General features: G+C 46.1%; 1 protein-coding gene across 15 annotated transcripts; it reads right to left on the reverse strand.

The window, feature by feature from the left end:
• Positions 1-406: 406 nt before the first annotated feature.
• On the reverse strand, positions 407-23,284 carry eif4g3b (eukaryotic translation initiation factor 4 gamma, 3b). 15 transcript variants are annotated; one of them, XM_035522311.1, is made up of 35 exons: positions 22,566-23,284; positions 19,247-19,346; positions 17,943-18,119; positions 15,709-15,801; positions 15,292-15,324; positions 14,285-14,305; positions 13,154-13,342; positions 12,749-12,863; positions 12,509-12,615; positions 12,298-12,423; positions 10,962-11,103; positions 9,643-10,536; positions 9,489-9,568; positions 9,146-9,362; positions 8,936-9,060; positions 8,723-8,842; positions 8,433-8,588; positions 7,092-7,289; positions 6,801-6,947; positions 6,432-6,668; positions 5,302-5,406; positions 5,071-5,209; positions 4,849-4,934; positions 4,495-4,591; positions 4,278-4,398; positions 3,950-4,164; positions 3,562-3,677; positions 3,250-3,422; positions 2,809-2,934; positions 2,611-2,692; positions 2,338-2,436; positions 1,988-2,134; positions 1,806-1,908; positions 1,521-1,667; positions 407-1,397 (listed from the first exon to the last, which is right to left on the reverse strand). In XM_035522311.1, the coding sequence occupies exons 1-35, from the start codon at positions 22,709-22,711 to the stop codon at positions 1,216-1,218; spliced, it is 5,361 nt and encodes a 1,786-aa protein (XP_035378204.1). In that variant the 5' UTR covers positions 22,712-23,284; the 3' UTR covers positions 407-1,215. The 15 variants fall into 15 exon arrangements, with proteins under 15 accessions (XP_035378204.1, XP_035378205.1, XP_035378209.1 ...); XM_035522312.1 differs by having other exon boundaries at positions 1,994-2,134; positions 4,849-4,937; XM_035522316.1 differs by having other exon boundaries at positions 4,849-4,937; positions 19,247-19,319; positions 22,566-23,282.
• Between the last annotated feature and the right edge of the window lie 935 nt (positions 23,285-24,219).

Consider the following 24,219-nt stretch of genomic DNA (forward strand, 5'->3'; position numbering starts at 1 on the left):
ATCCTAGGACTGGTTTGCAAATTATCAACAAAAAAAAGGTGAAACAGGCAGAGCCTCTGTGAATTCAGAAGCAAAGGAAGAATAAAATAAGAATAAATAAAAATAAAAACAAGAGCAAGATTGGGCTTATGTTGCTTGCTCGAGTAGCAGGAGGGACTAGTGGCTATATTTCATGTCTCCATGTCTTAGTTTGGTCTACAAACATTGTTGTGGAGGAGGAAGAGGATGAAAGCCACCTAACAAATACAATAGGGCTTGGAGCCCTAATAAGTCCAGTCCAACTTCCTACTGTAGTCCAGTGCTTCTAGTTTCTGGAAGCATGGCTGTCTGACACCACCCACTGCAGAGAAAAACCACACCATCACCACCGTTTGTGTTCATGTATAGAAATATCACATCAACATGGTTTGTGTTTATGTATCATTGTTGTTGTTTTTTTTTAATTTATTTACAAGCTTTAAATTTGCTCTATCAGTATGAAGAATTACAAGCACTTTAGGTTCAGCAACATCCCTTTAGTGTTTTGCACTAGTTGCCATTTGCTCATTTTATTTCCATTCAAGGTTCTTGTTGTGACTGTAATCTCAGCAGTCTCCTGAATGCATAGTTCTGCCGGTTTATATGTTTCCACATAGAGCAAGCTAAAGCAGAAGGAAAGGTGACATGGTTATTGAAATAATAACCTTAAACATCTGACGTACAACTACGTCAATCCTGCCTAGAACCCAGACTGAGTTGATATCCCCATCAAAATTTACTGTCCCAAACCCAACAATCTGAAAGTCAGGGAGGCTCTAATGATTTTTTACCATTATATTAATATCATTATTGACATTATTTCTATATTCACCACTGTCTCTTGTTTTAACCATCTGCAAATGTTAAATATAGTTTTGTCTGCTGTTCTTAAAAAAGGAAAAAACAAAAACATAAATTAGAGTCTGAACTTTTGTTTCTTTGTCGCACATAGTTGTATTATTAAAGTCTTTTCCTTAAAAAAAATTAAAAACTTAACTGAAATATTACTATAAATAATACAGGTATTTATTTTAGTGCTCCAGCAATTTTAAGTCATCCTGTTGCTGTCCCTCATTGAAGTGTGAACTCTTCCCATGATTTTGCTTTTATTATGTTTCGTTTTAGAAGATGCAGTTATTGTTTCAGCGACTATTGTCTTTCAGCACACGTTGGCAAATGTGTCCATTTTCCCTCTCGTCAATTGTCCTCAGACTCTTCCTCGGCCTCGCGCAGCCAAGTGAAAAAAGCTGTCACGGATTTGAGGGCCACGCCCTTGCCTTGCTGCTCAGCGGGGTCTTTGCTGGCCTCCCACTTGTAGAAGGCATCCTCTGAGATCACATCCTCGTCATACAAACAGTCAAAGAACATCCGGAGCAAGTCTGGGGAACACAGCAAAAATGTAGCAAAGTGAACACTTAGCAACAAAGACTTTGGTAGTTTAGAGTGGGGCCCACTGGCATGCATTAAACAGCAAGGAGAATGAAGAGGGGGTTTGTACTCACTGGGGGGCTGGTCCAGTTTTACTATCAATGCTTGAAGTGCATAAAGTGCTTGCAACTGTCTCTCTGTGTCCGAGTTAAGGTACTTGTGTAAGACAGGCAACCGCTTCTGGATAATGGCCGTGTCCACTTTTGAGGAGGAGCTCTCAGCTGTGTCCACGCAGCCCGCACAGACACACAAAACAAACAAGCAGTACATCTGTAAATACATTTTGACTGACTAAAGCAATTAAGATAAAAGCAATGCCGGATGTGTGAGTGTACTAAACACACAATGCCTTTACATACAGACCAGGCCAACAGGCTTACTTCTCACTGCTGCTCTGCATACGGCAGTCATCAGAGCTCTGAGGAAGGGAGCTGAACTCATTTCGGATTCATCTAGATTTGCCTGCCAGGGAGAGACCACAAATTAGAAAGGCCATCCTAATGAGTCAAGCCTGCCTGAAATGGCGGCAATAGCGGAATACCTCTACCCAGTCGAAGATTTGTTCATCGCTAGCCATGTCCTCCAGGAGAAGCTTCTCCAGCTGCTTGTTCAGCTCCTCAGGCGAGAGCGCTCTCTTAGAGACCGCACATGCCGGACTCGAGCAATCAGACAGAGTGAAGTCTAGTTTCTGGTGGAGGTTAAAAATGGAAGTGTAAGTGCCGAAATTTCCTTCAACAAATCCAAGCCACACAGTTGTAAAACGCTGCACAAATGTATGACACAAACTTAATTTACAAAGATATTACTGCAAAAGTGGATAGTTTCTTTAAAGCTACACAGTGACATCCAAATCGGCCGAGCATGTGTGATGGAGTGGTGGCAAGAGCTCACCTGCTCAGTGATGAAGCGAGGCACATCCTCCATGTCTGGGAGGAAATTAACCCAACTCAACTCAGAATCCCTCCATAAGGCTCCCACTTTCCTATGGCTCTGCAGCACAGAGAAACCCAAAGCACAAACTGCTATAACCTCAGGTACCATGACTACCAACTACACAAGCACCAATGACCTGACAATATCTGGTAAAAACAAGATCAAACATGTAAAGAAGGGATCAAGCAATAATTACCAATAGACTGATATTGTAATTTCTTTTCAGCTTACCATATGTTTGCATAGCAGGTGCAATATTTCAGAAAATAATATCCCAGCTCTTCCCACAGGGAGTAATGGTTTACTAAATTCACTGCAAGACCAAGAATAAAGAAGACACTGATGTCAGCACGCAAAACACATGCACAGATTACTTGCAAACTGGTTGACTCATTCGCAATAATGATGAGATCCAAACAATCATCATACCTAAATAATTCTCTCATAGAGATTCCTCCTTCGCGGAGCACAGGACTAACCAGCTCCGCTAAGTACAGCCATATATGGGGAATGTCAATGGCCATATCATCTGCCAACTCAAGGGTTTCTGAGAACCTGGGCAAACACAGAGATGGGGAGAAAGGCAAGTTATGTCAGGAAATCCTCTCTGTTGCCTGTTGCTTTTCTGATGAGGTTTGTGGTTGTCTAACAGCATTTACTAGCAGTAGAAGTTGATGAGATTCTCAAAGATTCAAATTCTCAAAGTCTTCCCTCCTCTTAAAATTTTTTCTCAAACTACTAACAAGGAAACTGTAAAGCAGACAATCTTTTAAATAATAACACTAACACAAGTGCACTCAAGCTGTCCTAGTCTCCTGAGCTACAAAAGAGCAGGCAGAATAAGATGAGTGATGAGGAATGCGAGCTCACCCTTTAAAGAACTGAGGTTTGGAGAGGCTTCCAGCCTGCAGCAGCTGATAGAGCAGCTGGCCCATGTGGTCGCGTGTTATCTGGCTCCTCTCCAGTGTGGACTCCACACCCACCCGCACAAACACGTGAAGCATTGAGGCCTGCTCCAGCTCCTCCACACACTGCATAGCCTCCTGCACGCATGCACCATCATAGAAATCATTGCAAAATTTTAAAGAACGTTATCCAACATGACAGACACTCAGCTCCTGAATGTGATTTGGATTAAAAAAAGGATCAGGCACTGCATGAGGATTAAATAGCAACCCATACCTTATAATCGCTAATGTGCAAAAACTCATCGATGATGGACTTGGAGCGTTTCTCCATCTCCTCCTCTGATAGTGCAGGCTTGTCCGTAGCAGGGCCTGACGCTGCTTCAAGTTTTACTGCCACAAGGAAGAGAGCACACGAATGAGGCAACACGAAGCCGAAGCTCTGATAGCACTGCTGACTCCAGACGCAATTAACTGAATCAAGTCTGATCCAAAGGCTTTATGTACCTCCAATTTACAATAGAGATCAAGGTCATCATCACTAATTGGACAATGCAACCAGTCCACTCATTGATTAAATCTTGCATGCACAGGTTAGTTAATGTACATTCCAAGGTACGTGTTTCCACACTATTCAGTTGTGCTACCCTGTGTGCATATCGCACCAGATTCCCTGGATTGGCTGCGCTCCAGTTTGCTCCTGTTGGCTGTGCTGGGCAGCAGTTTTGGTGTGGGGGGGACGTGCGTGTCCTTGTGCGCCTCCTCCTTAGGAGGCTCCTCGGGGGCCTCTTTACTGGCCCCACCCACAGAGGGAGGCCCCGCCCGCGAAGGGGCCGAACTCAGTGGCTTATCATTGCGCTCCCGTCCTGAGCTCCCACGGCTAGGATACACACACACAAACACATTTGAAAATCACCTTTAAATGAGACAAATGACTCAGACAGACACTTTATAGAGACCTATGGCTAAGACGGAACCCGTGCCAGGCGGTACCTGCTCAGGCCTCGCTTGGACTCAAAGTCTGGGCCTGCGGAGGATGTGGGGGCGGCTGCCGGGACCGAGGGCTGCAGGGCTGAGTAGCGGTTCAGGCTGCTGGCACTGGGCCGCAGGGTGTCTGCATGGACAACAGCTGCATCACAATCCGACGCTTTTGTCACACTGCAAAAAGCATAAGCACGGCACTGGCCCGGTAGAAGCTCCACTGGCTTACCTGACTCGCTGGCTCTGGCTCCAGCTCCTCCACTGCTGCCTTTCATCCAGTTCATCTGCGCTCGCGGGCCAAGCTGGATTTTATCGTCTATCGTTGGCTAAAGATACACACGGGCAAACATCAATTCAGTGTATGCAAATTACATTTAGATATTCATGTTGCTCAAGAGGATGCACCATTATCACCAGCAGGAGGGGCTGTTCGGTGCTAATGTTCAAGCTGATACATAGCACATTACTGTGTCTCAGACATGCAAGAAACTCTTGAACATCTTTCATTACTAAAACTCCAGTTCAGTCCTCGAGACTTAGCCAGAGATGTGTTACAAGAGAACAGGTAATGAAAATGTTCTACCTTGGAGATTTTGGGGATTTTGGTGGGGTCTATTGTCCTACTGTTCTTGGGCACAGGCACAGTGTTCCAGGTCTCTTCTCTCTGCACTACTGTAGCAAGAAAGGTGAGAGGGATGGAGGACTAAATGAGGTGTGTGCTTTGACTATATAATGTAAAAGAGAGAGAAACATGGGGGACTAGGACAAGCTGTAAACAGTCTATAGTATCTAGCATCTCTGTGACCTGTTCTCCTCTTGTTGTCCTTGGACAGCAGCTGCTGGTGCACCTTCCTCTGCTCCTCCTGCTCCTCGATTTTGGCCTCCTTGTGGATCTGCTCAATGGTCTTGGGCCCCTGGTCAGCTCGCCGCGACACCCAGTTATGCTGGAAAGGCAAAACCAGCAGATGCACACTTTTGCATCACCATCCTCTGGAATGGGAAACACAAACACACAAACACTGGCATAGTCACCAACCAGTCGCAGGTCGATGACGTCCTGGAGCATGAACCGAATGCGTGAGGAAGTCTTCCTCTCCTTCACTATCTTTTCCATCTGGTTGAAGTACTGATCCATTCGTGGCTGGGAGAGAGGGAGAGACAAACGACAAATTTCAGGTATTCTTCTTCGGCTATCGAGTCGACCAGTTGTGGTCTCAGCTGAACTCCTGAGTTTTTGCCAGCACGAGATGTTTATGACGCTTATGTAAACCATACTGCCATGCACGTTGGTCAGTGCTGTAAAGCAGTTCACCAACACTGTGGGTGTAGCTGTGCTGTCATTTGGCCTTGGGGAATCCAGCAGTAGCAGGCGGCGGTGAACGGGGAGCAGGCTGTCAGAGCACACCCCACGTCCCCAAGGGCAAAAGCTCCTACTAGCAGCTGACCAGTCCTGAATAAAAGTCTTTCAATTTTGGCGGCTGCAGTACGAGCAGAGCTAGTCTAACAACCACACTAACAACTTCACTAAATAACATGAACTTGGGCACTTTTTAAATCATTGCCAAGGCCTAATAATACACTGATATCAGCACAGCATGCTAGTCGTACTATAAATGAGAAAGAATAAGGGTTGTGTGTTTGACTGTTTGTTTGTTTTTTTTGGGGGGGGGGGGGGGTGTTCCTACTCCTAATTAGTTGGCCATCCTGTCACACATCAGAGTGCAGGCAACAGGCAAGCAACAGAAAACACTACGACAGCAAGACTTTTAGCGACAACATTTAAACATGCTTGTTTTTAGGTTAAAAGCATGCATGGAAAATTTTTAGAAATGACCAGGAAAATTGAAAACAAATAACCAATCACATCAGTTGGGGACTGAACTGTCAACATCATAATTGCTGGTCCTACTAGACACAAAATGGACACTCAACATGGACAGTCAATATCCAAATGTAGCTGCAACTTCATCCAGTTTCCATGTGCAAATTACTTGCTGTGAAAAATGCATTCCGGACAAAATGTACACAGACGCAGCACTGCATGCCAGCATTCGTCTCCGCATGCGCTGTAAACCCATACACGACACATTAAAAGATAAACCGGTGCAATGCTGAGCATCTGCTGAGAATATTAATCAACCCAGACCAGGCCCATTGCCTGCTTACCTTGGCCTTCTCGAAGTCCAGGTCTTTTCCGATGGTGGTGAGGAGGCGGCACAGACACTCCAGGCTCTCCTCGTCGTGGTTCTTGAGCAGCTTGACCACGCAATCGTGCATGATGGCCTCCGTCAGCATGCGCAGCTTGAACAGCTCCCCGATGAACTTGATGTTGCCAATGGACCTCCTGCGGGCCTTGTCCTTCGCCTCCTCCAGTTCCTCCTCCAGCCTCTCCCGCTCGCTGGCCTGGCGTGGCGAAGACGAATACAAAAACAAGAAACAACACATTTGGATTTGATAATGACTTGATCGCTTTCCGGCGCCGCTGCCGATTTCGGGACTGGCGAGTAGGGTAAACTAGATAGGGGTGGCGTTTACCGAGGAAGCTGCTTCCAGCTCCCGCTGCTTCTTCTCAAAGACATCATCGTCCACCTTGTCCTTCTCAAACTCTTTCTGACAGCGGTTCAGCAGCAGCTTTCGGAAGTTCACAGTGCTGGTGGGCTTGTCTGCCATGGGCACTTTTAACTGCGCAGGAAAGACATGTAGGGCAAACACTGGGGTATAAGACAGTTGAGTGTTCTCTTACTAAACACAAAGTAATTAAAGTTCCCGTCAATTTAGGGTGGTTCGACCAGAATTCACTTCCGTGTATGGGAATGTGTTACTCACCATAGCCAGGCAGCTACACATATTGCCATAGGCCACAGAGAAGCTTGGCTCATCGATGGCTTTTTCGAAAACCAGGTCGATGACGCCTTTGAGGCGTTCCTCTGTGTCGATGGTGAGGTCCATCACCTGCTTCATCAGCTGGTTAAACATCTGCGGTGTCAGTTTGTTAAGGATACTGCGCACCTTCCGGAAAAGCTCCTGGAGAAGACCCAAGGAAAACGGGCTACCAACCAAGTTTACCATTGCAAAGATCCCAATCTTTTGTTAAATTCCGGCATTTTTCCACACATTACTAACTCCTCATTTTCACCAAATATTAACTTCTGCCATTTGGAACTTCCTCATGAACAAAAATCACTCATCTTTACTGTATAGACTGATAAAGGCATCACACTTTCCAAGAAGTATAGCATTGGCAGCAAACAGTTTATCAAATTTTATCAACTAAAATCTCTTATGTCCTCCAAATTCAAATGAAAACACATTACACCCACCTACAACTATTTCAGATTTTATCAACATACAACTCCTATTAAAAAAATATACATAACAATAACCAAATCTAATCCAATCATAACCCTATCAACCAGACAATGCAATGAAGATCAGTCAATCGTTCCCAATGCTGAATTGGGCACAAATTTGAAAGAATAATTTTAACTCATCCAATAGGCACTAATCTACAACATCACAGAATTCAGACAAAACACCATAGATAACTATATGCATGCCATATGGTACAGTACACCCATAAAACATTTTTGGCAGGAAGCTGCCAACCTTTTATCACAATCTCTAAATATCACTCGGCCCTCATCTCCAGCAGTGTCTGCTAGGAGACAAGTCAGCAATCACTGTGACAGAGAAGGCTCCACAGCATAAACCAGTGCCAAGAAAACTATCCTTGTGAACTGACAAGCAAAAAATACCATTACTCACTGGAGAAACTTACTACTGGATTACATTTCAATGGCAAAAGGTATCAACATGCATCAATAACAAAACTACTAATTTTTAACTCAATTGAAGTGAGGTGTTCAGACTATCTACAACACTGACTATCTCACCAAAATCAACACAAGGAACAGCAAGCAAACAACATCTGGCCCTCAGTATCATCACACCCCCTGTTTACACTAGAAACCAAATGTTCCCTGCACAGCTACATTCACGCACACTGCCCACATAGACACCCAATTAAACAATGACTCTATAATTGAAATATCCAATTCTTGAAGAGCATATTGTGAAAAATTAAGTAGTTTTCAAGCTCACCATATCAGGCTGTGACTCTGAAATCTGAAAACAGAGGTCCAGTGCATGGTGGAGTCAGGAGCTAACCTGAGTTTTCTGGGTCTCGGGGTCCTCTGTGACATTCTCCCTCTTCAGGCCAGGTTTCCAGGCGTTCTCGGCCTTCTTCAGCTGCACCTCGTCGTTCACGGACACATTGGTGATAATTTTGCGCGGAGGCGGCCGTCTCGGGCCGACACTGAGCAGCTGAAGGAACAAATGGGTGCTCTTTATCATGGTAGGTAACACCGTGGCATAGACCTCGGTCACATCAGATGACCATGTGCTCGTTCGTTTGTGAGAGAGACAGAGGAGGAGAAGGGAAGAACGGAGAGACCAACCGGTGCACCCCTGCCTCCAGGAATTGCCCTGCCAAAGTCTGCGAATGCTGGGGTGAAGTCTGGGCCTCTGGAGATGATGCGAGGGTCCACCTGCCGCAGCGGCAGCTTGTTTTGGTTAATCTAGAAAAGAACAGAGTAAAGCCAAAGTCCATCAGCCCCTCCCTGCGGAATGGTTTTACATGTCCCCCAAGGCCAATGTTTTAGCAGGCTTACCTTGTCCAGTACCACATCGGAAATTGGAGGAAGCCCCTCTGGCTTCTGCACGCAGGCAGGCATGAACTGGAATCCCAACAGGAAGTCTCTATTATACTGCCTCTTCCCATCCTTCAGCTCTGGCTCTGCAGGCAGAGAAGGGTACAGTGAGCACCTGGAGAGAGTAATCAGGTGAAAAGAATCTGAAGGCTAGTCGGAAGTGGGACTCACTATGTATTGCGTTGGGGGTGGGCTCTTTTAGGACAGTAGCGGGTACGCCATCGCTGCTTTCCGTCTCAGGGATATGCGCTGGTCCATTCCTCAAAGGCTCCGCCTCCTGCTCTCCGTTCTCCTCTGGTGGCACCCCCGCAGAGGCCCGTCTCTCCCCACCAAAAGGAGGAGGGCTAGTGCGCTCCACGAAAGCCTCCATACCCAGCTCCAGCTTCTCCTAAAACACACACACACACGTTTAACTTAAACTAACAGTAACAGAGCATATTTGAATAAGTAATTAATCTAATATCTAATCTATATACATATAAAACACAAGAGCAGCAGAGTGACCCAATCTCACCTCTCTGTCAGGACACTGGACCTGCCCCACAGAAGTGTCTTCTTTTGGCTTCTTCCACGTCTTTGGTAAACTAGTCATTGCTGTCAAACATAACAAATCAGTCTGGTGCCTTTTTACTGCACCAACATAGCATGTCGTGCATGTAGTTATTTACCTTGACTCAAGCTTTGTCTAAGATTGGGCTGTAAGGTGGGCTCCACTTTATCCTCCAGCAAGACCTCTGGCTCCGTCCCAGCCTCTTTCAGCTCTGGCCCAGTGGAGGCTTCCCGGGCCAGGCCTGCCTCTCTGGCAGCCTGGCCTGGGAGAGTGAGGCCTGGAGGAGGCGTGAGCACAGTACCAATATCAGCAGCAGTGGTGGAAGGCAACGAGGGCGTCGCCGTGCCTGAGGCAACCGCATCTCCGGCTGCTGGATGTGCAGCCTTCGCCTCCGCACAGTGGGCCTCCAGGGCCGGGCTGGCGGGGCCGGGCTCTGAGATGGGAGCCTGTGGCCGGGTAGGGCCGGGGGCAGGCTGCGGCTGGGGGGTGTGGCTGGGCTGGAAGCCCAGATCATCGCAGGGAGGAGTGGGATTTGTTTCGGCCAGCCCGTTGACAGCTTTGACCTCCTGGGTTGGAGAGATGAGCAGCTCTGAGGGGGCCTGCTGGACCTCCAGTTTCTCTGGCTCTGGAGAGATGGCTGGTTCAGGCTCTGGTGAAGGGCCGGGGGTCTCTGTCCCCTCTGCTGCTGACAAAGGCTTGGAGGGGTTGGGGGCTGGAGCTGAGGCTACACTGGGGGCTGGTTCTAGGCCACAGGGAGGAAGCTCAGATTTCTCAGGGGGATAAGAGTCTGGGGTGGGGGCAGGAGCTGGAGCTGGAGCTGGAGCTGGGACAGGTCCAGGTCCAGGTGCAGAGACAGGGACAGGAGCAGGAGCAGGAGCAGGAGCAGGGGCAGGAGCAGGGGCAGGAGCAGGGGCAGGACTGCCGGGCTCTCGCCTCTGCACAGGAGGGTCGACTGGCCGTAGCCCTGGTGATGAAGACTTCAGCATTGCACACTCAAGCTTTGGCTTGTCATCTATAGCCAATCAGAGAGGAGGGTTGGGAAAGTTGAACCACCAAAGGGGGGGGAAACAAAAAAAAACAAAAAACAAATCAGTGGAAAGTCAAAAGCAAATCAACAACAAAACAAATCCGCAGCCCATCGTGACACTAGATTCATAAGGAAAGGTCATGCATATGTTTCCTAGCCCTAAACCAGCTGTGTGTGTGTGTGTGTGTGTGTATTTATTTTATATATATATATATATATATATATATATATATATATATATATATATATATATATATATATATATATATATATATATAAAAATAAAATAATATAAATAATAGATAGATAGATAGAGAGAGAGAGAGAGAGAGAGAGAGAGAGAGAGAGAGAGAGAGAGAGAGAGAGAGTGTGTGTGTGTCAGAGGGTTCAAAGGAACAGTGAGCTCTGACCTGGTTTCAAGTCAACGGAAGCAGGAAGGACCTGAGCGCTGTCCACGTTATACATGACATGCCCATGCTCTGCTACCTGGCTGTTCAGCTGCTGGGATTTGAGGTAGAAAATGTGAGGATAATGAGGGTGTGGACATAAAAACTAGCAAGAGAGAGAGAGAGAGAGAGAGAGAGAGAGAGGATATTGCACACACATGCAGAAGAAGGAGAATGGGAATGGGGGGGAGGTTGAGTGAGCACAGCAGCAGAAGTGAGTAGAGAAAGAGGGGAAATGAGAAAGCACAAGAGGGCAAAAGATCCAGCAGCAAAGGCACAAAATGTGTGTGTGTGTGTGTGTGTGTGTGTGTGTGTGTGTGTGTGTGTGTGTGTGTGGGGGGGGGGGGGTGGGTGGGGGGGGGTTGAGGACACAAAGACAGCAAGAGACAGCAGACAAGCATGGGGTGGTGTGGGGAGGTGGTTAAATAAATGGGCAGGGGAAATAGGGAAAGAGAGGAGAGATGAACACTGTTAACATTTAGGGAAAGAGGACACAAAGTAAGTGCAACAACGCAATAGTGAGTGTTCCCTTTACAGAGAGGCCTTTCCTCAGAGAAGCTGAGGTGCTCAGGTTTTGGCCGAATCATTCTTAGAGGGCCTTTACATGGGCTGTCTGTGTAGAGGGAACACGAGGGGAGATCAGGAGGAGTCGAGCAGCTGTGAGGGAGAACTAGGATGGAGGCAGATGAAAGAATAGGTAAGGCAAGTTGAAACATCAAAAGACATCTGAAGAGGCTTCTTAAATACATCAGAACAGCCACAATCACACAAGCTACTTAAACAAGTCAAATATGACGGAGGAGGGTCAATGGTACTGATTTGTTATGTTTTGCTACAGAGAAATAGCAACAGTAACTAAGCAACTAAAGCTGGATTTACTTATTTATTGGTAAATGCAGGGTGGGTAAAGCCAGACTAGAGGCATGAGATAGCTTGAGATAAGGAGACAAAGAGGAGATTATAAAGAGGGAAGCGATACAACCAGATGTTGTGATTGCCACTATGTACGTGGGACCTACTGCTTCACTACAGAATTTAAGGCAACCCCGCCCCCGCCAACCAGCTGGCTCAACAGTGCAGAAATATCCGTGACAGACTCACTGAAGGAGGAAGTGAGAAGGGCTGGAAATCAAACTATGACGCTTTTAATAGGACAAGACAATGAAACTAGCCAAACAACCTGCTGAAGCCTTGTTATGAGGGAGGACTAGATGAGAGCACTTTGGCCTGTGGAGTGGCCCACGCGAGGCAGTGCCCTGCAGACGATCAGGGGTTCAGGCTGCGGGACCGAATGGCTTACCTGTGGAGGAGTAGGGGTAGTGGAGGGACGTCCCACTGGAGGGGTTGGGTTCCGGCTGCCGCCTACGCCTGACATGATCTCCTCTGTGATATCCTTGCCACCCTGGTTAGGGTCGCGGATACGGATCTTGAAGGGTAAACGGTAAGTTATTTGCATCCAAGTCAATCCACAGTCAAATTAATTTCACCTCTGAAGCAGGGGGAACACTCACTGTTTTCTTTTCCCTCTTAGTCGGTGGAGGCTGCTGAGCTGTAGGCACTATTATGGATGGAGATGGGGTGTACATGGTCTGGCCAGGATAGTATGAAGGCCCTGCCGCTAGCGGTGACCAAAAAAAGCACTAGTTTCAGTTAGAGAGCAAACAAAAAACTAGTTCCAGCCAGCATCAATACCCATAAGAGAGCACACATGTGTTTCGCAGGTGCGGGTAGAGAGAGATGTCCAAACTCACCATATGCTGGAGGGAAGTCTGCAGGAGAGGGCCCAGGGTAGAATGTGCTGGGTCCTGTGGGCTGGACGGTGTACTGCTGGGGAGGTCCCACGTAGGGAGGGCCACTGTGGCGATACTGAGAATGAAAAAGTACGCAGAGGTGAAGGGACTACTAGCACCAGACATAGCCAATCAAATATGACAACCCAAAAAGGGATATTCTAAGTGGTAAACAAAGTTAGTTTATTCAGTGTAAAAACTTTAAACAGAACTTCTCATGTCTGCTTACAAGATAAAAAGGTACAGTAGCTATATATTTTGGGAGTAGTTTATTTATTCTTGGCCAACCTCTTTATAGACAGATTTTCAGCCCATTTGCTACACTGTGTACATATTTGCACAGGCACCTTTCTCTGCTCTGGGTACCTGGGGTATGTAGTACTGGGCGGTCTGGGGTGAGGGGAAAGGCATGGGCGTCATGGACGTCATGGACATCATGATGGGCTGGCTGGGGGGGTAGACGGTGGCGGCTGGTGCCTGGGACGCAGGTCGAATGGAAGGGCTGTTACTTGGAATGGCAGGCCGGGCTGTCTGCATCTGAGGCCTCTGGAAAAACTGGGAGAGGAGCGCGAGGGTCACAGAGCCGCGTGGAGTATGCTGCAGCGGCTGGCTCAGACCCTCGGAGTGAAGACTTTGGTCAAGAGTTATGTCGTGGACACTACAGCAGTTGTACTGGCAATGTTGAAGAGATATATACATAAAAAAAAGTTATACATTTTCAACAAATCTTGAATGCCCTGTAATGTTAGACATGCAAGACATGAAAAGAAAACCTTTCAAGAGTCTATTTTACATGCATGGCACTAATACACAGGTGATTGAACTACCATGAAAAATTAAACAATCGATACAAATGAAGGATGCAACTAATTAGCCATTACTGCAGGAGAGGGGATATATATATATGTAAAAAGGTACTACTGACATGGAGGGCCCTCTAGTGCTAGGTCCTTTTCCCTGACGTCAGGACATGGTTTGTACATGTGAACCTTGTTCACTTTTAGGTCAAGAGTCAGAAACCACAACTCTGGGCATAAACCAGTCCAAATGCAGCTTTTATATCTTGCATTGACTTCTGTCAGCACAATCACAGTTCTAAAAAATGGTTAGGGCAGTAAACAACAATTATTGCAATCACAACATGACTTCTCATGATTCTCACATACTGTCTCCCACCGAGCCGTCACCATCTTAACATTTTCTGGACATAAAATCCCCCCTCCAGCAGTTATGTAGACAGGCAGAAATGAACCTTTGTATGGGCTCCTGGGTTATGGAGCATCCATAACATGTCCAAAACAGATTATTAAAAAGCACTGCAGTCCGGAGGAAACAAAGAGAAAGAAACTAAAAGACAAAGCAAAGGTGCTGGAGTCCTCCGAGCTGGGGAGCAGAGTGGAGCACAGGTGCAGTGAGCAGGCTTGAGGAACAAAGAGGCCAGCTCCAATGAGCTACTGGAACGTCATGCCATGCATTTCTTGAAGTTTGCAAAATTACCTGAATGGGTCTGAATCCTCCCTTGAAAATTGAAGCAGGAAAGAGAGAAAAGCTAATGGGAGAACGCACTGATTGGTGTGGAGGGTCAGAGAGACTGGAACACGCTCACATACACTGGCACACACGATTTAAACAGGTCTATATTCCGGAACTCTATATTCTGGCCCTTCAGAATAAACATGCCCAGCTAAGCATGTCACTTCTTTTATGAAAAGTATAAAAGTAAGACTCCATGAGAGAAAAGTGTAGACTATGCCGTTTACACTACTACAGACAGACTGAAAACAAACGTCACCTAAATAAAATCACACTGTACCTCTTGAAAACATGTACACAGACAAGCACTGAATGAGTGGTAAAGGGTATTGTAGCCCAACTATTACACATATATCACCGCTCACATTTTCCACTTTTTCCTTTGACAAAACAGCTCACATTAACAGCTGAGGCACTGCACTGGCTTTCTAAAAGGAGATGGCAGATGGCACTATAAATTACCTTCACTCAAGAATGGAAGAAAACAAGGAATGCGGCATGTTATGCGCTCGTGTACATAGCTCGGTCACACATCCCTGCTTTGGTCTTCCGACATACACTGCCCTTGATATGAGGTAATATGGCCACCTACTGTAAGATCAACCTTGGGTCAAGATATTATGCAGATCCTTTATAATACCATATGCTTTTGTGCATGTGCTAGTCAGATTTAAACTTAAAAACTCTCTCCTAGATAGCTCAGCCTGGCCTCATCTGTCTACAAACCTTCAAGAGGTCTCCGGTACACTAGACAAATGTTGCTGTGTTCCATTCACAGATAACATTTATACAAGTGTTTATGCAGGTCAGAGAGCTGGGATGCAGTTGGGAGACAGGAATCCATCTCCCCGTTAGATCAATGTGCGAGTTGGGGAGGGGAGTGCAGTGGCTAGAACTCTAAGCTCAGCGAGGTTTTACCACAGGCACACAGCATACAGTGGGAGGTGCTGCTCTGCGGCGGTGGACGTTACCTGGTGGTGGGCAGGACGAGACCCCGGGGCAAACTGGGGGTGGAGGAGGGTGGGGGAGCCAGGCAGAGACAGGGGTGGGGGGCAGGCAGGAAGAGAAGGGGAGAGACAGGGGGAAAGAGAAAGAGATGACAAATAAAATATAAATCACAGGCTGTGTGAGGCTGGTGGGCAGGTTGCCATGCTATCCGGGCACAAGCATGAAGCCACCCACATCACACTGCCACCATCTACGCAACAGCTCTGACCAAATCAACTGTAACATCAGCAGCCTACAGCAGTGGCACAAGAAGACTAAAGCATTTTTGTCCAACAGTGCTCAGGACTAGACACCTTACTCAAAAGGCAGCACAGCACACAGAAGGTAAAGAGGAAGAGGAAGACGCCATTCTGAAAATGCGGCTAGAGGCGGGCACTCACCGGGCGGCTCTGCGGCTGGGCGTTCATTGGTTGCGTTGGCGGGGAGTAGACGAGAGGGGTCGTGCCAGCATTCTGGCCCGCCGTGTACGGAGACTGCAGCAAACAGGGCAGGGTCACGGAGAGGGACCAGACGGGGGAGGAAGGGGGAAGGAACAAAAACAGAAAACAAAAACAAAAACAAAAACAAACAAACAAAAAAACAGAACAACCAAGTGATTAGGAAAAAAATATAGAGCAGATGGAGAAAAGAATCAGGCTGGGTGAAATTCCTGACTAAGTTGGGCCCTGTCCCGCATAAGGCTGGGGCGAGTGTGGGTGACAGAGCGAGGGTGTCCACTCGCTGCTGCTGCTGTGCTCTGCTGACTCCTGCAAATCTGCCATCGCCTCAACGCTGCCTTCAGGACCCAGCGAGGGGCGGGGTAGGGGTGGGGGTTGGGAGCAGAGTAGGAGAGAGGGCTAGGCGTCGCCCTGGCCGGCCGCAAGTGGGCGCTGGCTCAAAGACTGCATGCGACAGTCTGTCTTACAGAGACAGAGAGCACAGCAGAGTGGGGGAGCTTAGCCAACACCTCACCACTTCCTTCCTTTCTCCTTCCTTCTTGTCTCCATTCAGACCTGGGGTCTGCTTTTTTTTTTGCGGGGGGGTTTAGTTGTGATTAAGGCTTTAGATCCTGAAGCATGTTCACTGGAGTCTCTATAAATAGCAGTCTAGCAGGGCCATGCTTGCCGACAGCATGGTGCGGGCGTAGAGCGGAAATCTGAGTGCTCTACAGAACAGCTGAGTCACTGTGACTGACTTTCTATTTCAGGGAGACTATCAGCTGGGCACAGTGAGTATTTGTGTGTGTGAGCGTGCATTTGCGATGCGACAGTTTACACACAGAGCCATCAGTAATAGGCAAGCAGAATCGGACAAGGGGTGATCCGCGGTACATGCAGGCTTGGCCAAGCATCTTCACAGGCCAGGTTACCACCCAGGTCACATGGCCTGGGGTTTCTGAACTGATTAATGCTCCACCATGCTGGGAAAACTCACTGTTTGGAGCTACATGTAGACTTCAGAATTCATATTGACATGTGAACCTGTTTCGAACTCAATACTGCCATGTCAGTCATGGCCTCAATATCAGTAAAGCTGAATCCTATCAAAAACAACAATTTTGATCATTGTGCCTTGTGCTGTGAGGACCAAGTTAAAAGAAGAGCATGTAAAATGACTGCTCTCTCTGAGGGACCACTTGGGACTCACAACAAAGGAAACATGTGAACCTGCTCACTGGAAAATTCTACAGTTCATTGGTCTCATGGCAGTGATCACACACATGACTTGGGCACTGGAGGCACCAGTAGAGAAGTTTTAAAACTGCAATACACAATTAATTTTATAGTCCAGTTATTACACAAAGTTAGAGATTGCAAATGGATCTTTGGAATAGAAGACAGGACAGTGTGCTGATTGTCCATTCTTTTCTGTATTTTTTAAAGGAAAGCTGAAATACCAAAAAGTATAAGAAACACAGACACTGCGCTAAAAAGCAGTTTCCACTCACAGACAGTGAACACAGCAGGCCACAGAACACTACACAAAACTGGCTGAGCTGAGGACCATTTTCAAACAGAGCAAGCAGGGATGCCCAGCATAAAGCCAACAACCAAAGTAGCTCAAACTAAAATGGCAGTATGGTTCTCTTTTAAAATCAAAGATGGGTCTGAAGGTACATTTGTTGGAGAGAGAGAGAGAGAGAGAGAGAGAGAGAGAGAGAGAGAGAGAGATCTAGCTATCTCCATCTTACTCTGAGCCCACCACTCAAATGACAAGCATACTTCCTTCTTTTAAGTTACAGAGGGCATAACCAGAGATTTAGGAATGCTTGGCCCATTTCAGCTGGGTTTGGCTCTGCTGAGAGTGAAGATAAGATGGACTGGTTGGTTATTCTAACAAGAATAGGACGTTTGACATGCTAGCGCTCGTCCTGACTTCATTCGTGAAGTCCATTTGATTTGACTGTTTGCGTCTTGTGAATAACGCACACTGTATGCCACCAGCATGAGCGCATCCCTAATTCCTCTGCCTGGAGACTGAGCATAATCTCTTACTCATCTCAAAGATCTCATAGATGAGTAAGGAGCTTGACACAAACAAACACCAAGATGCTGATCAGCTCAACGGTGGAAGAACACACACACATTCGTACGCACTCCCATGCTTTCTCAGGCAGTCGCATGGGTGCACTCACCCCTCCTCCTGCCTCCCAGCCTTTAGGGTGGCCATACAGATGCGCAGTGGATACTGTGGAAACTGATACCTGAGAGAGGCCAGGGGAGGACGCATGGCCCGGCGGTGTGGCCGCTAGGCTGGGGTGTCCTTTGTTGATTTCGTGCGCTGTGTAAGGGGGGCCAGCAGGTCTCTGTACCTGTAACCCATCAAGAGAGAGAAAGTACAGTTGTGATGAGGTATGGACAGGGGACAACCACAACACGCACACTGGGGGCGTGGCTCCTCATGATGAAGGGCAGTCTTAAGACAACAGCAAGGGAAAAAAGGGGAAAGTTAATCAATAAAAATCGAAATCATCAACTTTGGCGACCTTAACTGTCACTTCGGGCTCCTGAGCCTCAATCACAAATGACTTTTATTCCCATGGCACTCAGACCCGCTTCACAAAAAGGCAGCAGCACACCCTGGCTGCACCCGTCTGCAGGGCTCTTTAAAGGAAAGTGGAGAGGTGCCACCACATCTCCTGCTCCATGGGCGGGAACTACGGCCGAGCTAGCATTAATGCGGCCAGCCGGGTTTAGCGTGGCTCTGGTGCAGCTGGAAAAAGCCCTGGCCGTGGCTCCGGTCTCTGGCTCAACAGAGAGCCCACTTTCCCAGGTTCCATCCACAGGTGGAGAGTGACTCACTTTTTGTGGTTTGACCCAGGATTAGGGCATCTTATCTGAGAGGGGGTGGAATGAGGTTGTGTTCAGAGAACGAGAAAAAGAGAACGAGACTGTGTGTGTGAGAGCGAGAACGGATAAGATGACAAATACAGCCATCCAGGTGGATGATCACAAGGCCAGCAGCCAGACTCCCCTACAGCCCAGGAAACAGGAGCGGGGGGAGTACAGCTCAGCAGAAAAGCAGCCAAGCTCCACGCTGCTGTCGTGGCACAGAAACGAGTGGCCCTCTCCGCTGAGCCTCAAGCCCTGCTAAACTCCCCCTGAGCCTGCCGCGCCGATCCTCGCAGCTGTAACACAATACACCTGCTTCTTTTCTCTTCCTGGCTCAGGCTGAGACCTGGTTTAAATGCAACTCTGATTAAACGAGAAGGATGAGGATTGTCAGAGTGAGGCGAAACTCTTCAGCCCTTTTAATTACTTGGTTTGTGTATTTGTTTATTGGGCTAAAAAGAAGTGTGCAGGGGACAGCAATAAAAATCTACCACAAAACTCACACAGACACAAAGCACCTGGGGTCAATGATGCATGCACCTGCACAGCGTCAGACCGTATGTGAATACATAACCATAAGAATAAGAGACAGGAGGGTCTCACTTACACTGTAGACGGCAGTGACGCCAGGCTGTGTAGGGAAGATTCGCTCGTCCAGGGTTGGCTGCACTCGGGGGATCCTGGGGTGCAACGCATTAAGGAAAACTCTGGAGAAGCAACCACTTAAGGCCAAACACATCAACAAGGTGGGAGAACACACAAAACGCAGGCATGCGGCACACAAGGTTGTATATATGCAATCAAAAAGATCAATTTTAATCAGCAAGTTTAATCACTAATGAGTCACAACATACAGCATTATGTCAAAGGAAGACAGATTTACCCCCCCCCTTAGGCACTGGTATCCAGGAGAAATGAACAGCTTAAGTCAACAGCTCCTACAAAAATGGAAACATCTGTTGTACTCGTTTTTTTTTCCACCAACTGTTGCTCTTTCGTTTCTCTCTGCCCCTCACCCCCCAGTAAGAGAACATGTAGTTTGGAGAGAGAGGCTCCTGTGGGCTGTCGCAGTGATACAGGCTGCTCCGGGTGCTGAGTGGACTGGAATTCACAATGTTGTCAAGACATGCCTGCTGTCATTAATGTATAAAGCACTCTGCACTCACCACTGCTCTCCGAGGTGCAGTGCAAAAGAAACGCCGCACGCCCTGCGTGGTCATCCGCAAACTATACGTGCTACACTGTGCATACAAACAAGACATACATCTTACTGAGGTACTCAGTTCCAAATATTTCCTTGCTGCCCTGCAGAGCAGCACCGGGGTGAGAGCATGGACTGAGAAAGGAAAAGTGCCGGGAGCAGGGCCCCTGCCATCAGACGGCTGGATGAATGGCAGAGCTTGTCAAGTGAAGCAGTGATGGCTGAATGTACAGCAGGGTACAGGAGCCCTGGAACCCATACAGATGGAGACGCCTCTCCCATCTCCAGGCCACCGGGAGCTTCACAAACAGGGCTATTGTTACGAGGGTGGAGGCACCCTTCCTCCAAAGCCTCACTTCAATCAGACTCAGCCTGCACCCAGAAAATATGAAGATTAACTGTAAATGGATTAACGCAACAGCTGGCAGGCACTGATTTAAATTTCGCCTTGGTTTAGTGCCACAAAATGAAGGCCAAGGATGAAAAGTCCCGGATGACTAAGGGTGGCTACTGGAGTGCTTCCGGGTCATGCTTGTTTCCCACTTTAACAACTACACTTAAAAGGAGTGCACAGGTTAAGATATTTTTAGTACTAGAGTCTGATTAATAATTCCAGTATTCTCACTTTTAACACTGCAGCTAAGGATTGGGTTTTCCTCTGGGCCTTGGGAGTTCAGTTAAAATAAGACTAAGGCCCTGTTTCATACAAGTGTACTGATGCCTAAAATTCAGACCGCAGAATAAAGAATTGTCTCTTAACACAAACACAAATCAATGAGCAGTGATATAAAACTTTAATTTTCTAGACTTGCAGTAAGCACTAAAATTTCTAAAAGGTCGTTTTTCTAATTAACCAACTTTTAAAAGGAGACCACCCATTTTCAGATAACAGCTTTCAAGATGAAGAGCTCCCAGAAGTAGACACCGAAAGTTTATGATGAGAACACTCCCTGAATCTCAGGCGGGCATGCTAAACAGCACAGCCTTTGTCAGGGAAACAAAGCGGAGGCTGAATACGCAGTACCATCACCTTACAATACCAACAGAAGCTCTCAGTGCAAAACAATTACTTTTCCAGTGGTGTGTATCAGTACATGCTAATAAAATGACCAAACTCATTTCAAACTTGAAAGGAACCTGCACATGAGAAAGAAGAGACCAAAAGTGAAAGAAAACATTACCCGTAAATCAGTTTGGGGAATCCCCTGCTCCTCTATGACAAACAAGACAGACTGACGAAAACTATATTTAGGTATTAACTATAGCTTCTCTGTAATCTCAACACTGTTTACATGGAAACTAAAGACTACAACTACAAACACTTTAAGAAGCCTGACAACTCAATGTCTATAAATGATCATACTCTCACCTTCTCCTGGTCTTATCTTTCCACAACTGCCATACAACACAGAAATCAGAATCTGCCCGCAAAGTCTATTATAATAGCAATAAAAATTCTCAAATATATGAATACAAATATAATATATGCATCATTATTTATTTAAGAACCTACACTGTGCTTTTCTTTTTGACTGGCTCAATGTTGCTTCATTCCTTGTTCTGCATAATAAAAGACAGCATGTCTGTACATTAGATGACTGTCACTGTCAGCAGATTCTGAAAGCAGGTTAATGCTTCTGTCTCTGAACTTCATAAGTTTATTGGCACCTTCACATATTGGTGTCGTTCATTTATCGTTGTTTCATAATAGTAAGAGAACGTTACAAATCTTATCCTTAAGCAAGAATAACTCATTACAAGTTGTGCCAATCACGTCACAACGACACAAACCAAATGGGCACTTGAACATACTCATCTATTAGGCAAGCTCCTCCAGCTACAATACCATAACTGAGCCGCGTCACTACAGACATTTGAGAGTGGAGATGAAAAATGAAATAGACTGATAATTACACAACATACCGATTTGCTAACATCTTGTATACAAGCCGTAAACAAATACTTGACAGGCATGGTCCCTCAAGTTTCCCCAGCACACACTGCGGTACGGCGAGGTCTTAATTTAAAAAGGGTCAATATAAATACGTTACTATAAACTACACCGTAGTTTAAATGTTACAAGGAAGAATGTAAGGGTTTAATGAAAAACGCTCAAAAGACGTGGATAGCAAGCGACTGGCAACTTAGGGATGTGTCAAACGAGACGATATGGCCCTCAAAATGTTGTCTGGCTACATACCACCCACCTCCCTAGCCAACTTAGCTTAGCTAAACGATGAGGAAAAACCAACCGGTATAGGCTTCCCGAAATTGCTGCTATTCGTTACTGAATCTAGCGAACACCCTGACGAAGCTGCTGTACAATGATAAAACAACTATCCCACCACGTTTAATAACATGGGCATATAATGTCTAATCTTGACGCTCTCTTATTTACAAGTGTCACACAGCCATGTAGCGGGGAGAGCGAGTTAGCAAGCTAAGTGGTTAGCCTGCAAAATCGGCGATTTGAAAGCTAGTAACCAGTCACGTAGCTAGTTAAAACGGTTATTTTCTGACAGTTGGGAGAGGTAGCAAGGTTAGCTGTATCAACGTAAAGAAGGCAGACGAACTGTGGCCAAACGGCAACAATCAAAACACTTCACGCTGGACTCACCCGGCTCTACACACAGGGAAAAGGACACAAAGCCCTCGCTAACTAGCTAACGGACAAAAAGAAAAAATGTTTTCAATATAGTACACAGGGGACGTTTTCAAAGGATACTGCGTTGGTGGTACCGGAGGAGGCTGCTGGGGCCCCGGCAACGGTACTGTAGCCAGGGTAGCCCGCAGTTGATTTGAGGGTGACGGCCCGGTTCCAGGTCCAGCGGCAGCGGCTGACTTCGGCACCGCTTTCGGCGGCAAACTCATTGCAAAAATCAAATGGTAAATATTTACAATAATAAACAGCTAGCTATTTATAACTAGTAGCTTAAAAAATAACGCGCATAAAAATATAGCTAGCCAGCAAGTTGCGCCAAGAGCAGGCCTTGACCAAGCAAGTTGCCGGTGGCAGAAATGCTTGCTAGCTAGCTAGCTAGACAGAAAGCTTTAGCCAGCTAGCTAACAGTCCAGCTAGCTTATTGAGCAGCAAGCTAACGTTAGCTAGCTAGCGCTTATTGTGGTTTATCTTCATTGCTGAAGGATGGGGGCTGTTCCCCCTCCCCGGTCGGGGTTTCCGAGGATCCAGTTCGTCTCTGCTTGCCAGTGCGTTCGTGAAGACGTACCCTTATTAAATTAATAATACTTGATTTTACAACTGCTATTTAACGAGTATCTCTCCACTGAGTAGGATGACTTCGTTCAACATGGCGCTGTGGCCGCCTCCAGCAGTCCTACAGGACTGACGACTCGTAGAACATCGGACAGTTCCGACAGCTTTCGGTCAATGGAATTTCGGCGATTGACAACTGTAACTCTCCTGACACAGTTAATAAGTAAATTCTGAACCATCGTGTATTTGAGCCAAGTTAGTTTTTCAGTAGTTCTACACTGAAAATAATTGATGGGTTACGGCTCACGTCAGCTATGTCGCTCAAGTTTAAAAATATTTCAAATACGTTCTGGTCCGATACAGAACAATCCGTGGTGTTACAGTGTCACCTTGTGTCCACAATGGAACTTGCAGTCTAGTCTACAAAAATGTGCCCATTATTTATGTTGCTGCTGTTTTTATATATATATATATATATATATATATATATATATATATATATATATATATATATATATATATATATATATATATATATTTTTTAATCTATCTATTTATTTATTTATTGTGGGTCAGGAAGTGTTCCATGTAGTGTAAATAATGCTTTTATAAATATATATAAATATAAATATAAATATCAGAATAAAAATATCACAAAAGAAAGTAACAGATGAAAAAGTGGACCATTAATGTAGATGAGATACATGACATAAACTGCACCTTTAACACAATCTTAGACATTACAGTTGATGTACCACCTCTGAAAGAGACCTTTGATGCCGAATAATGCAAGTTTTACTAAAATAAAAATTGGACATAAAAAAAACTTATTTGTAAATGATGCTGTAATTGCTTGCAAAATATCCTAGTTAAATATTCATGTGTGTTACATAAACAGGAAAGCAAATAAACTTACACAGAATTAAAAAAATAGAAGTTAAGATTTAAACTTTGAAAATTAGTCAAAATAGAAGTAGGCATTCCTTAGAGTCGCATTCAGCAACCAGTGCAAGCAGCAAAAGCACAAATCTGACACAAGCCAGCATGTCTGGAAAGAAGTGCTGCAAGACACGCAAAAATATTTTTTTCCAGCAGTTCCAGCAGTGTCCTGTCTTTATCAGTAAGTACTTCAATATAATAAAATATCATATAAACAAACATGGAC

This window comes from Electrophorus electricus, chromosome 24 (genome assembly GCF_013358815.1).
Source record: "Electrophorus electricus isolate fEleEle1 chromosome 24, fEleEle1.pri, whole genome shotgun sequence".
In the NCBI taxonomy this organism is placed as follows: Eukaryota; Metazoa; Chordata; class Actinopteri; order Gymnotiformes; family Gymnotidae; genus Electrophorus; species Electrophorus electricus.

Excerpts from the sequence above, each read along its gene's own strand:
- eif4g3b (XM_035522310.1), bottom strand. The coding sequence starts at position 22,711 with ATGAGTTTGCCGCCGAAAGCGGTGCCGAAGTCAGCCGCTGCCGCTGGA. Across the intron at positions 10,537-10,961 it reads TTCCGTTGACTTGAAACCAG|ATGACAAGCCAAAGCTTGAG; the intron begins GTCAGAGCTCAC and ends GATTGGCTATAG. Across the intron at positions 7,290-8,432 it reads CCGAGACCCAGAAAACTCAG|GAGCTTTTCCGGAAGGTGCG; the intron begins GTTAGCTCCTGA and ends GGTCTTCTCCAG.